This window comes from Chaetura pelagica, unplaced genomic scaffold (genome assembly GCF_000747805.2).
Source record: "Chaetura pelagica isolate M959 unplaced genomic scaffold, ChaPel_1.0 scaffold703, whole genome shotgun sequence".
Classification (NCBI taxonomy): Eukaryota; Metazoa; Chordata; class Aves; order Apodiformes; family Apodidae; genus Chaetura; species Chaetura pelagica.
Genome location: NW_009952582.1, coordinates 68,364 through 83,020, shown reverse-complemented (window position 1 = coordinate 83,020; position 14,657 = coordinate 68,364). Strand labels below are relative to the sequence as shown.

Sequence of the window (14,657 nt, the reverse complement as noted above, 5' to 3'; positions counted from 1 at the left end):
GGTGCAGGCGGGGACCGACCATCGCCTCGGGGTCCCGTGAGCGGCGCGGGGAGGACGCGGCCAGCCCGGGGCGCCAGGGGATCCGGCCCCGCCAGGAGCCCGGGGCAGCGGAGCCCTGGGCACTCGTCCCTGCGAGGAGCAGCGACTGGGTGAGAAAAGCCGTCCCGCCAGGTTTGTTGTTTTGTGGGGTTTCTGGGGGCGGGGGGGTCGTCCTGGCCGGCCCCCCTGCGTGGTCACCGCATTGGCTCCCATGGCAGCTCCCTGGTGTCTTTCATCCCTTCGGGATGCAGGGAGTGTGAGCCATCCCAACATCAGGAGCTAACTGTTCCCTCTACATAAATACTAGCGAACACATGAGAGACACTCGTAGTTGCCTAAGTCTGCCTTTCTGATAGGAAGGGGAGAAACAGTAGCAGCATAATCTGTCCTTGTGTTTGAGAATGTCTAAGGTCAAAGTTGTGATCTGAGCCAGACAGGATGTTACAAGATCACAAACTTCCCTTGAAATTTGAGAAGACAATGTCACTCTTATCTCTGTCTGGAATCCTGTTGGTGAATAAACATTGCTGTCTGCAAAGAGGGGTGCTCAGGAGACATGAGTTGAGTACTGAAGAAGAGGGGACCAGTATGCAGAACATAGGAAGGCTTTTCCATCAGCCTGGATCCCCTTGTATGTTGTGATCTATATTGCATGTGCCGATGGCTCCAGAGTTGATATCGCTCCTCTTAGTTCTGTGGGCTCCTTTTGCAGTCAGTGGAAAGAGACAGAGGCTTCTGTAGCATCATTCCCATGAACTGCTTTATATATCAACCTGGTATAAGATGAGTTGTGTTCTCTAGGGCATATACGAGTGGATGCTAAGATCTTGCGTAGCTTGAAGACTGTGAATAGGGAGAAATTACTCATAGTCAAAAGGTGGTATTACCTAATACAGTTTTTATATGCCAGTTTCAATACAGAGAGGAATAGTTTTCGTAGCATGCAGTTGAAGATATTTTAATCTCCAGGGAATACTGTTAAAGCCAAAAGTATCTGTGAGTTCAAAACCCATGATTGGGCAAGTGACCAGAAAAAAAATATCTAGGTGCTGTAAAATCCAAAGGCAAGCTTGATCTCAACTGATTTTAGGAAGCTTCAATGCAGATGTCTACTTACAAACATTGCTCCCCACTCTTGTCACAGCCAAGAAAAAGAAACGGGAACTTCTGGGGCATCACTCACTAGCTTATTTTGGACACCTACATTCAGAGAGGTCAATCCTGTGCTCTAGAACCCTCTGTAGGCAGCACCTGAAGGAGAAATTCCCTTCTTGCTCTCTTCCCTGATTATCAGCTCTTGATGGTGACAGAAGACAGGGCACAGGGAGTGGTCAGAGCTTTCAGCTGAGCTGATTCCATTGCTCTAGGTATGCCTGTTTCTCTCATCAGACTATCAATGATACATCCTCAGGGAGGGAGTCTTCTGCAGTGCCAGCACTGAGGAGTCAATACCTCTGACATTCCTCCTCGGCCTACTTGCTGCTGCACTGGGTCAGGTGCGCTCTGTGTGTGCTGAGCAGCACAGCACACATTCCTTGCTTCTTCAGAGTGTAACAGATGGAAAGGCTGTGGTTGCATGGGCAGTTCACAGGGCTCATTAGTCTCTGAATCCTCAGAAAACACCCTTAATCATGGAAGGGGGTAGAAAGAAGAAATGTGATCAGCCACAGTTTGAGGTGGAAGTAAGGCATGCAAGGCCAGCTCAGAGGGCCAACTGTGTCCTGGGGTGCATCACTAGCAGTGTGGCTAGTGAGTTGAGGAAGGTGATTCTTCCTCTCTGCTCTGGTGAGACCCCCCCTGGAGAGCATTCAGCTCTGGAGCCCTCAGCACAAGAAGAATATAGACCTGTTGAAGTGAGTCCAGAGGAGGGCAACAACAGCAATCCAAGGACTGGATCACCTCTCCTATGAAGACAGGCTGAGAGAGCTAGGGTTTGTTCAGCCTGAAGAAGAGAAAACTCCAGGGAGACCTTACTGCAGCCTTTCAATACTTACAGGGAGCCTGTAAGAAAGATGGGGATGGACTTCTTAGCAGGGCCTGTAGTAATAGGACAAGGGATAATGATTGTAAACTGGAAAAGGTTAGATTTAGGCTAAATACTAGGAAGAATTTTTTTACAATGAGAGTGGTGAAACACTGGCACAGGTTGCATAGAGAGGTAGGAGATGCCCCATCCCTGGAAACATTCAAGGTCAGGTTAGATGGGGCTCTGAGCAACCTGCTGTATCTGAGGATGTCCCTCTTCATGGCAGGAGGGTTGGATTAGATGACCTCTAAAGGTCCCTTCCAACTCAAACCGTTTTGTGATTCTATGGGGCTGACTGCCCTTAAGTAAAAGGCTGACTGCTGTTTACTTCTGCTTTGCTTCATGAAACTTAAGAGTCAGACATACAGGGAGAATGATGTCCATTGGTCAGGAGCCAGGGGATACCTCCTATACCTCCTTCACTTTCCACAGTGTGCAGGTCTCAGGAAATACAGTGTTGCCAGAACAGTGTGCTCTCCCAAGCCTCTTCTCCAAAGAAGAGTACATTTTCCCCTGTGCAACTGCCACAGAAGCTGCCTTCTGGAAAGCTCTGCTAAGTAGTTGGAACTTGGGATCTGAGCAACTGAAAAAAATCTGTTCAGCCCTCTAAGTAGAGGACAGTACAGCACTGTTCAGTGTAGTCATAATGTCTGAATACTGGTGCCAAAGGACCAGAATGCCTTTGGGAAACTATACACACATGTGGAGCAGGAGTTTTGGTACATATTTGTTCATGCAACTGTTGGTCAGGGAGGCTTCATGAAAAGCCACTCAAGTGGTGTGTGACCTGTTCAAACCAGCTTTGTAACACTGACATACAGGTAGATCCTTCCTTCAAAGTGTGGCAATGCAGGCATAGGAGCACGTAGGTGAAATCCAGGTGCAGAATATTGCCTGGTTTTCTCTGCAGAGCCCTACCTGGACCACTGCCAGCTCCTCACTCGGTTTCCTTGCTCAGGGTTACCAGGGCTTGACCATCTGTGTTTGCAACGCAGCAAATGAAAGGGAATGTGACCTGCCACATTCAGGTTGTCCTGCCTGCTGGAAGGACCATCCTTGCCCAGATTTTTGCTTCTGCTATCTCCTATACTCCACTTGTCCTCAGAGTAGCTCAGTGAGATCCTTGGGGACAGGGGGTACCAACACACCTCTCCAGACTGTGACAGAAATTATGAAACCTGGAGCAGGAGTGATCCAAAGCGATCGTCTCTGCGTGGCTGCAGAAAACTGTGTTTCTCTTGAGCCCAGTGCTGCTCTGCTTCACTACCTTACCTGGCACAGCCCCACTGCAGCTCCAGCACCCTTGTGAATAATTAACAGGCCAAGTCCAGCTGCTCCTTTCATGGCTTCTCCTTTCACACAATTCTCTTTCCCAGCCCCCCAGCGCTTAACTCAAGCAAGGCACAGCCAGGAAAGAATCAAAAAGACATGTGAATCAGCAAGTTTGCTGAGGATACAGAACTGGGAGGGGTGGCTGACACACCAGAGGGCTGTGCTGCCATCCAGTGTGACCTGGACAGGCTGGAGACCAGAGCAGAGAGGAGCCTAATGAGGTTCAACATGGGCAAGTGTAGGGTCCTGCACCTGGGGAGGAAGAACCCCATGCAGCAGGGGTGGACCTGCTGAAAAGGAGTTCCAAGGAGAAGGATCTGGGAGTCCTGGTAGACAGTTAATTATCCGTGAGCCAGAAATGTGCCCTTGTGGCCAAGAAGGCAATTTGAATGCTGGCATGCATAAGGAAGAGTGTGGCCAGTAGGTTGAGAAAGGTCATTCTCCCCCTCTACTCTGCCCTGGTGAGGCCACACCTGGAGAACTGGGTCCAGTTCTGGACTCCCCAGTTCAAGAGAGACAGGGAACTGCTGGACAGAGTCCAGTGGAGGGCAACAAAGATGACTGGGGGATTGGAGCATCTCTCTTATCAGGAAAGGCTGAGAGATCTGGCACTGTTTAGCCTGGAGAAGAGAAGGCAGAGGGGAGGCCTTATCAATGCCTATAAGTAGCTGCATAGTGGGTGCAAGGAGGATGGAACCAGACACTACTCAGTAGTTCCCAGTAACAGGATGAGTGACAACAGGCACAAGCTGGAACATGGGAAGTTCATTTAAATATGAGGAAAAACTTCTGTATGGTGAGGGTGACAGAGCCCTGGGGCAGGCTGCCCAGGGGGGTTGTGGAGTCTTCTCTGGAGATATTCAAGACTCCCGTGGATGCAGTCCTGAGTAATGTGCTATAGGGGATCCTGCTTTGGCAGGGGACTTGAACTAGATGATCTCTAGAGGTACCTTCCAACTCTGACAATTCTGAGATTCTGTGAATCTGCATCTGCTGACAACATGGCTAGCAGCTAGAGCAATAGTAGGCAGATAGATCCTATCTCTGTACTCCTGGTCAGCAAGCTGATCCTCCTTGCAACAATGGTTCCTCTTTGTCCTTTGCTCTGACACTCCACAGACATCTCTGTTCCTCCTTTTACAGAGAGCAGTCTCTTTCAGGGTTTGCAGTGGAACTTAACAGCGCCTCTCAGCCTTCTTCATTAATTTCCTAGCCCTTCTCCTTAACTAGCATGGTTTGGTCATGTGTGGCCTTTCAAGGAACTGCCATTCCCATGCTTTGCTGCATAGGGCAGGGTGGAGTTTCCTAGTTTACAGCTGGTCAAAGTAGGCGGGTACTGCAGAGTAGTTGGTTTTAGAGCTGGGACATACCCAAATACCAAATACCAAAAAGGGGATGGGAGAGAGGAGGCACAGGTAAGAGCTGAGTACATGTGTGTATGAGCACCAGGCAGGAAAGCAGAGTGCCAGTCCATGACACCAGCTGTTGGTGTGGCTGCCTGCAGGACCGTGTACTGCAGCAGTGTACATGTGTGAGAGCAACTTCACTTAAACCAGGTCTGGTGGTGCTTCAAGAGGACTCCTTAAGGTGAGATTTTCAACTATTTATTGATATCTGGTGTGGATGCTCTGGTGACCAGAATGGTATTCACTGCTCACGGCAGCCTAAACTGGGATATAAGTTTTGTAAAACTGTAAACATATGGATGACAGTAAATTGCTACATGATTCCTCTTGCAGACAGAAACTGTTGGTCTGGCTTAGAAGGTAGCCAAATAGAAGAGGCTTTTGATTAAACTATGAGTAACCATCACTGCCTTCAAAGACCAGTATCTGGGGCTTTGTTGGCATCATATCTTCTTTGCTACTACTGCCACTACAGCAGTGTGGGATCTGTATGAATTTCCCCAGACTTGCAGAGCACTCAGCCAGGAGGTGTTTGGGCCTGTACTGTCACATCCTCCTGAGACATGCACAGGTTCAGCTCCCCTGTACTCTGGGAACATGCTACACGTGCCCAAAGTATGTTTGTTGTCTATGCCTCCCTCGTGCTGCTTGCTACTTTCTGTGATGCTTTTTCTCTGCCAGAATCAAGATTTTCCAAGGTCCTGGAAAAGTTTCTGGAAAAGTTTAAAACTCATTTTATTTGGAGACTCTGCCTGCTCAGGCAGGCAAATCCCTGTTCTTTGTGTTCTCATATGTGCGTCATGGGAGACTTAACATGGTGACACAGAATTGTAATTTTAGAAGTTTCTGTTTTACATCCTTAGTACCTTGATATTCTTCCTGTTCTTTTTGCTTTCAACCAAATTCTGGCTCAGCTCTCTGACAGTACAAGTATGCCATTTTTTGTTCTGCAGCCGAGATTGTCTTAATTTTTCTGAGCTGATCTTTACTCTGCAGCTCTGTGAGGGTTTCATGTTTCACTTTTGCAATATGAAATGAACTGAATCACTTGTCACTCTGGATGTTTGCTGTAGAGAGAATGTGGTTAACCTTAAGCCTTTAGTTGAGGAACATCCAACTGCCATGATCGAGATACAGGGGTGAAAAATAAGGTTATATAATTAATATTTCATATTACGAAATGTCTACTGGAACCTCTACCACTCTTTGCTGTTCCTCTATTCCGCTTCATCAGGCACACACAACTCATTTCAGTCCTTTTCCCCTGCCTGTAGGACAGACTGGTCAGGGCAACAACCGTCACTACTTCTTGTATAAGAGCGAATAAACTGTTGAGGCTGTGGCCTCACATCGGGCCATTTCTCAGGCAGGCACTCATAGGGATGGTCTTACATGCTCTGTGAAATGTATAAAACATCCACCTGTGCCACCCTGGTTTGATTCAGGATAAAAGCACACCCTTGCTTCCCAAAAAACCTGAATCCATTCTCTTTGACTCAGACTATGCACACACAGGTTTACAGAGAAATAATGATTTCTGTGGTTTTAAATCTGCCTGGTTGTCTTAATGCCAGTATTTGTGTCTGCTCAACAGAGTTTCTCTCAATTAAGAGCTTCTGGGTGTAGTCCAGGAACTCGTGTCAGGAGTTAGAATATCAATATTAATGGTACCGGATGGAATTGATTTCATCAAAGTTCATTTGGAAGCCAGGACTCTTGGTAAACACTGCTGTATTAATTTGCAAGGAGGAAGCTGATATATGACTTATACAACAGTATTTTGTTTGCAGATCTTCCTAGGCTTGGTCCAAACTTTGACCTGAATCAGCTTATTGTCAGACCTGAACTCTACAGTCCATTTGTATAACCAAAAGAATCAGTGGGCTTCTTGTCCAGGAGACCAGAAGCATGTGGTCCCTCACTAAATGCGCAGCTCCATCCTAGCAAGGCCTCACTAAAATAAAATTCATATTGTGGTAGCATTTATTGGTGACAGCCAGGCTTACCCCTTGGGCTGGGTATTGGCCTGCCTCTGAGAAATTATAATTGCTCCCTTGTAAGCCCTAAGCTCCTAATAAACACACAGCAGGTATATTAGAAAAATAAGCCCATTTATGCTTATATGCTGGAGTAGTAGATGAGTATGGTTCCTAGTTGGTTAGCAGCAGTGACTGTACCTGGAAATCTAAATGTCAGTCCTACAGGAACTGAAATCCTGAGAGAAGGCACCTCCATGCAAATTAGTCTGAAAACTTCACTGGAGAGGGAAACTGAGGCAAGGCATAAAATGAAGGTTAGGGAAATTTTGACTGGGAACATTGACGTATTGCCATGGACCCAGAAGATAACACGGAAAGCACGTAACGAGGGAGCAATGTCTGCACTGTGGCCAGTTGGGGCACACTTTGTACCTCTGGTGCTTTAGTAGAGAAGCAGCTGCTCTGTATGGGCATGGCTGCCTGAATTCAGCACCATCACGGGCTGCACAAAAGTTATACAATCTGCGCAAAACTCTAAGGACCTGGGCTTCAGTGCTGCTCTGTCCAGAAGGACTTTCCAGCTCGCCCTGACGGCCCTGCTTCTTCTACCCTGTCCGGAGGTGGAAGCAGACCATAACTGTGAACCAGTAAGTTGCTTTCATTTTAGTTCACCTTGGGAAATAGAAAGCAGTTGCACTGGCCAGAGAGGCCTTTCTCCACCACAGCACAGCTAAACTTCCAGCCTGGCACGTGGTCACAGAGGAGCACACCATCCTGTGTGAACATCTGTACTGAGGATCCTGTCCCTGGAGGTGGCCAGTGCTGTGTGCAACCACCTGTGTCCAGGGCACAGTCGGGCATGGCTGGGGCAGGTCAGGAGAGGACACAAGAGGAACAGTTGGCAAAACATGCTTTAATGTACCTGTTTAAAATTAAGTTAATTCTTTCTGCCTCAAATCCCATCCCCAACAGTGCACTGCCTGCAGATGCCTGTGCCAGCTGGTATTCAGGCTATGAATTGTCCCCAGGCAGTATAATGGATGTTTTTCCAATAATTAAGTCATCTTCAACAGGCAGAAGAGAGGTTTAGAGCAAGAAACAAGGAGCCAGCTTTGGGCAGACTTTTGAGTTTAACTGACATGTTGTATTGTACCTCTTTTCATGAAGGACTTACAGGATGAGTGGGGCTGGAGGGAGGAGTAGCAGGAGACAGCCTTTAAAGAGGAGTTGGACTAAAGAAGTGGTTGTTTAGTAGTAGGTAAGCCTGCCTACACAAAGATGGATGAGATAAACCCTTGTAGCCCTTTCTAGAAAAATTACCTATGATGTTCTGATGGTGGAGGAGATACTGTTGTGCTTGGACTTATTGGAGTACCAAATGACTACCTTTGGTATGTGAGTTTTTGCCTGTGATGACACTAAATATTTTCTGAAATTCATAGAATGGCTAGGGTTGGAAACAACCTTAAAGACCATCTAGATCCAAATCCCCTGCTTTGGAAGGTTGCTCTGAGCCACATCCAACTTGACCTTGAATACTTCCAGGGGTGGGGCTTCCACAACTTCTCTGGACAACCTGTTTCAGTTTCTCACCAACCTCATAGTGAAGAATTTCCTCCTAATGTCTAATCTAAATCTCCTCTCTTCCAATTTAAATCCATTACCCCTTGTCCTCTCACTACAAGCCCTTGTCAAAAGTCCCTCCCCAGCTTTCCTGTAGGGCCCCTTCAGGTACTGGAAGGTGCTCTAAGGTCTCTCCAAAGCCTTCTCTTCTTCAGGCTGAACAATCCCATCTCTCTCAGCCTGTTTTCATAGCAAAGGTGCCTGGTGCACCACATCCTGCCTTCTTCATGAACCTGTGATGCTGAACTTCCTCTGTTTCTGCAGGTCCCTTGCAACCATGATGAAGTCTAGAAGTGTGCAGGTGCTTCTGACTCTGGCAGTTCTGGCCTTCCTTCTGATCCACTCCCACTTCCTACTCTGCAGCAAAAATGTCCCTATGGTAGAAAAACCTTCTCAAGTCCACATCCTCATTCTCTCCTCCTGGCGATCAGGATCTTCCTTCACTGGACAAATCTTCAGCCAGCACCCCAGTGTCTTCTACCTGATGGAACCTGCATGGCACGTGTGGGTTAAGATGTACCAGAACAGTGCTGAAGTCTTACACATGGCAGTGCGGGACCTCGTCAGGTCAGTCTTTCTGTGTGACATGTCTGTGTTTGATGCTTACATGTCTAGCCAGAAGAAGAAGTCTGATCTGTTTCAGTGGGAGACAAGCCGAGCCTTGTGCTCCCCCCCTGCCTGTCACTCCTTCAACCGCAGGGACATAATCCCTGCCAGCAGCTGCAGAACCATCTGTGGCAAGTACCCCTTCAGCAAGGTGGAGGAAGCCTGTAAGACCTACAGCCATGTTGCCGTCAAGGAGGTTCGGTTCTTTGACCTCAAAGTTCTCTACCCCCTTCTCACTGATCCATCCCTGAACCTCAAAATCATTCACTTGGTTCGTGATCCTCGGGCTGTGTTCCGGTCCCGAGAGAATACAGTGGCAAACCTGAAACGTGACAGTGACATTGTTGTGGGCTCCCAGAACACTAAGGGAGAAATGGGACCCTACAACACAATGCAAGTAATCTGCAAAAGCCAAGTTGAGATTTACAAGGCAGGCAGTCAAGCTGTTCCCAGCTTCCTGAAAGACCGCTACCTGCTGGTTCGCTATGAAGACATTGTCAGAGACCCTCTGGCAAGGGCTGCTCAGATGTACAGGTTTGCAGAACTCCACTTCACACCAGAACTTCAGAAGTGGGTGCACAACATCACCCATGGGAAAGGGCAAGGATCACAGGCTTTTGATATTGGGTCCAGAGATGCACTGAGAGTATCCCAGGCCTGGAGAACCACTCTTCCCTTCCAGAAAATAGAAAAAGTGCAAAATGTGTGCAAGGATGCAATGGACTTGCTGGGCTACCGGCTTGTTCAATCAGAAGAAGAGCAAAAAAATATGTCACTAGATCTCCTGTTTACCCAGATCTCCTCTGAGTAACAAATTATGATGGCAGAAAAGCTGTTCTCTGCACCTGCTCTCTGAAAGCTGCAGGGCAGAGAGCTGTTTACTAGAGCAAAAGAGGACAGTGGTGCACATGTGTGTGTGTAAGAGTGCATGGTTGGGTGTGCTCTGCAAGGACAAGTTACATGGGAACTGTGACTGCACTCATGGGAGCCTTCTCAGCAGCACAGGATCACTCTCCAAGGCTCCTGGAGTCTCAGCCACATTACAGGCTGAAGTAATGCAAATCTCTTTTCCAACTAAGTCCATGGTTTATGTGAAACAGCAAGTATGTGTGGGTTAGAGCAAACAGCATGCCAAAGGAGTGGGACCAGACAGCAGAGCTCAAACCCCTCACAGACCACAGGTAAATACTACTGAAACACCATGGAGCAATTGCACTGCAAAGGAAGAGGACATACAAATGGAAAGTGAATGAAGAGGATGTTATTTGTCATGCTGCCACCCAGGATATATAATGTCAGAACTGATGCAAGGATGACCAGGCATTGGTTTCTGGAAAGATCATTTTTTGGGAAAGTTTGAGTTTTCAAGCCCGAAGTTTTTTTTGTATTGGGTACTTTGGTTTTTCATTTGTTTGGGTGTTGTTGTTGTTGTTGTTGTTTTCCCCTCCATTCCTGTGCCTGGGCATCCAGCCTTGGAGGTAATTTTGGGGAGATGTTTGTGTTCACTTACTATGTAATGGGAAAACTGAATAAATCAGCCATTGCTGAAAATAAAAACTCCTGGGTTTGCATATTGGGCTTAATTTCTGGGACTATGTGAATCTCTTTTATTTTTCAGCTGAAATAATTTTGTCTTCCAATTTTCAAACCAAGAATAGCTGTTCCCTCAGAAGTTCTCACAGTCCTCCTGTGTGACTGGGAAGTATTTGTGCAAAGGCGGAGACTCTAAAGACAAGGTAATGACACAGATTCCATTGGCATAAATACTGGAACTGGGAAGGCCGTTTTCTGGTAGGTGGACTGAAGAAGCCAAGGGGAGAAAGGGAAGTTATATAATCATAGAATGCCAGGTTGGAAGGGACCTCAAAAGATCATCTGATCCAACCTTTTTGGTAATATTATAGTTTATGTGAGGTGGCTCAGCACCCTGTCAAGCTGAGACTTAAAACTGTCCAATGTGGGGGAATCCACCCCCTTGGTGGATTGATTGTCCTCATGGTAGAAAATTTACTTCTTGTGCCCAATTGGAACCTCCCCAGGAGCAACTTGTGCCCATTACCCCTTGTCTTTTCCATGTGACTCCTTGTAAATAGGGAGTCTCCATTGTCTTGGTAGCCACCCTTTAAGTACTGGAATGTTGTAATAAGGTCTCCCTGAAGCCTCCTTTTCTCAAGGCTGAACAAACCCAGTTTTCTCAGCCTCTCCTCATATAGCAGGCCTTCCAGTCCTCTGATCATCCTTGTGGCCCTTCTCTGGACCCTCTCCAGCCTGTCCCATCCTTTTTGTAGAGGACTGAATTAATCTTATTTAATTATTTGGTGACAGTATTTCTGTCTTAGAGCACAACAAAATTATGATCAATAGATTATGCAGATCTTCACCATCAGGAATGGCGATGCCCTTCTTCCACCTTCAATGGGAATGTGTAGCTCAAACGTCAGCAACAGAATTCTTTTTACCTTTTATTAATAGTGTTCCATAAGACATGGAGAAAAGCTTGTTACCAGACTTCGGGAGTGAAATGCATAAAAATACCTTCTTCTCAACATCCTCTTTCATGTCTAAATTGCAAACTTCTTTATCGTGCCTCTATTGAACAGTGCATACTCAGCATACTCAGCTGAATCATGGAGTCTCAGAAGCCTTTTCTTACTGAAGTAATTGTGAAGAGCTTCCTATTTTAAGAGCTAAGAAGCCTTTTCCTGAGAAAATAGAGATTCTTTTCACTATATTTCCAAATATATTTTATTTGAATACTTGTTCTCAGTGGATGCAGTCAATGCCATGTATCAAATGTTTAGCTGGAGAAAAACCTTTGTAGTGTTTCCAGTCAGCCAGTAAACAAATGGCATGAAAATAACATATGCTGCATTCTCATAATGTACTGTTTTGAAAATTACTTAAACTTCTGCTGCTTAGAGAAAAAGCAGGATCATTGATTTTGGTGTATCTTTACCTCAACACAGTAATTGGCAAGATGTTTTTTTTTCTGGAAGTACAAAAGACACAGTGGAGTCACATGAAAATTTAAAGTTGTCTTAATGCAAGGAAAGATAAAATATTTTTGGAGGACAAAAACAAAACAAAACAAAGCCCCAGACTTTCAAGATGGTGAGGATGATGTTTAAAAATACGGCTACATCCTGTGGCATGTGCATAAAATAAAGATCACTAGAAACAAATGTCAAGTTTACATTGTGCAAGTTCAGAAGAATCAGCTCTGCTTTTATACCAACAAAGTGTAAGATGGAGAAGAATGGAAAAAGGGAAATTTCTTTCAAAAGGAAATTTAGAAAACAACTCTTTGGTATTCCAGTCTGTTCCTTTTCAACCTGGTGTATGCAATCAGTTCTCTGCTAGTAACTTCAGTTATGAAAGGCCATAATTTGTTGATTGCTATGAATGCTAAGTCTAAAAGGAAGCAAATGGGAAATACCCAAGCTCCAGGTAAGAGTTTTCAGACCAAGTATTTCTGCCTCTGAAACTGTCTATTAAATCAAAGTTTTGGTATGTGCATTGCCACTCAGCTCATCCCTCCAGGTTACAAATATTGCTGCTCCAGGCAATAATACAAAGAAGCCTCTATCCTTTCCACTACAGAAACAGCGCTCCTGACGCTCTAACAGTGCAGGGGCCTGATATGAATATGGTAAGCCAAACTGCCCTCAGCATATTGGATTCTTGAAATTTCACTTAGAATTATAAAAAGTTAAAGCAAGCCTTTTGTTTTTATGCTGCAGCCATTTAATGTGTTCTGTCTCTCACTTTGAATTATAAAGCAGTTTTGGTTAAACAAGACCATCGAACTGTGAGGTCGTGTTGCTGCTGAGACATGTACACCACCCAAGCCAGAATGGGAGTTCCTGGCTCTGTTCATTAACCTGGGCATCATCAGTCCTTGAATTTCAAATCCAGCAAGTAAAGTCTGCACTTGGCAAATAAAGTAGTATGATTATTTTTTTTTTTAATGTTGTCTTGCACTCTTAAGGTAGGTGCTTCTCTGGTCTTCCACACAAGTCTCAGATAACCAGCCTGAGCAGCACTAATGTACCAAATATGACTTTTTCAGCAAGAATGACCTGTCCAGTGAAACACTGCACAATCTAAAACAGAGTTCTGGCATTTATGTGGTTACTGTTGGTTAACTCCCTAAATACTGAAGTGGTGTTTTAGGACAGTGGCTTTCTCAAGTAGCAGTCTTGTTATACATCAAATTATCATTGCCTTTCAACATAATATAGATTTGGCTTAAAATAGTCAATTTCATAATTAATTCCTAATTTGATTGTCAGATTTTGATGCCAACTCTATTCAAAACTCTTTGCATGTAGCAATGGACAGACAGGTACACACTTTTAAGCACATTTTCAGTGAAAACTTGATACAGCATAGAATCTTTTTCTTCAGTTTCTACTTTTAAATATTGAGCATTCTCAGTACTACAAATAAAAATCAAATACAAAAAAGGCCTTTTACAAAAAAACCCTATTTTAAAGCAGTTCTGAAACTTCAGAATGTCGCATCAAATTTTTAATCACATTTGCTTTTCTGAAATAATTGGTTTTAAACAGTCCTAGATCAGTAATTTCCCTCTCCTTTGCTCTCTAACTTTTTCTAAACGCTACCCGCTTCGCTACGTTTTCAGCTCCAAATTTTGCGATCAGTTTATTTCTAGCATGTTCATCATCTTTTTGCAATTCCAAATCATCCCCCCTGCTCCAAAGTGGGTACCCATCCAGGCGCTGCCCTGTCTGCAGAAAGTATGAAGTAGTCTCTGCATCACCACTGTTTTTCAGAAGGGCCTGTGTAACAGTGAACAGGTCGACGTTGAACTTCTCCATTAAGTGTTGCATAGTTTTTACTAATTCTCCCACTGCACTAGAAGAAGAGCAAGTGCTTGTTGGTCTTTCTTCCCTTTGTGCATCAGGGAGAGCAGAGTCCTCCAGTCTAGTTTTCAAACCAGATGTTGTTTCTTCGGGGGACCTTCCCTCATCAACTTGTGTAGAAAGTTCTTCTGACATGTCTGAAGAGTCACTTCCTGACTAAAAGAGAGATGGAGTCATCAATTAGGCATGGTATTTTCTGGCAAGCTTCTTTTATCACCACTATTCAACCACCTTCCACTGTGACTCTACAGTGTATAAAGTTCAGAATTGACTAAATTTTAGTGACTCAAGCGAAGCCACAGGTGATAAAGAGCATATACCAGATGATGAAATGTAAGAATTTGAACAAAGTATGAAAGGCAAGAATAGATGTTAGTGCAATTGCAGTTTTCAGTGTGACAACACCGTGGTATCAATTTGCTCAAGTTAACGTAGGCAGGGACTCAAGCCACTGACGTGTGCAGCCCGAGTCACAGCTCACGTGAAGCTCCAGCTTAGCCACGGCAGAAGAGATGCCACGGTGCAAATATGTTAATTAGGAGTTGTTGTTACTGTGCCTTTCTGTGACACCCAGGCAGGGCTGCTCCGAGCAGCTCCCCCGCAGCGGCCCCGCCGGGGCCGGGCTCTTACCTCCGTGCTTTCGAACTCCCGATTAGCCGCCTCGAACAGCCCCGTGAGTTGCGCAGGCTCCTCGGTCCGCTCGGACTCTGCGGGAAAACGAGCATTAGCTGCGGGCTGCAGCGAGGCCCGCCCGCCCGCC

At 45.6% G+C, this 14,657-nt stretch overlaps 2 protein-coding genes across 2 annotated transcripts in view; both read left to right on the top strand.

Annotated features, from left to right (window-relative positions):
- The window catches only part of KARS (lysyl-tRNA synthetase), a 27,225-nt gene that overhangs the window by 1,161 nt on the left and 11,407 nt on the right, over nt 1-14,657 (top strand). The window contains exons 2-5 of the mRNA XM_009993652.1: nt 8-171; nt 4,954-4,984; nt 7,229-7,366; nt 8,670-9,818. Of these exons, the coding sequence (XP_009991954.1) occupies nt 8-171; nt 4,954-4,984; nt 7,229-7,366; nt 8,670-9,818 (1,482 nt within the window). The remainder of the gene's footprint in view (nt 1-7; nt 172-4,953; nt 4,985-7,228; nt 7,367-8,669; nt 9,819-14,657) is intronic.
- CHST4 (carbohydrate (N-acetylglucosamine 6-O) sulfotransferase 4) lies at nt 8,683-9,822 on the top strand. Its single transcript, XM_009993642.1, has one exon. It carries the CDS (start codon nt 8,683-8,685, stop codon nt 9,820-9,822), a length of 1,140 nt encoding a protein of 379 aa, XP_009991944.1.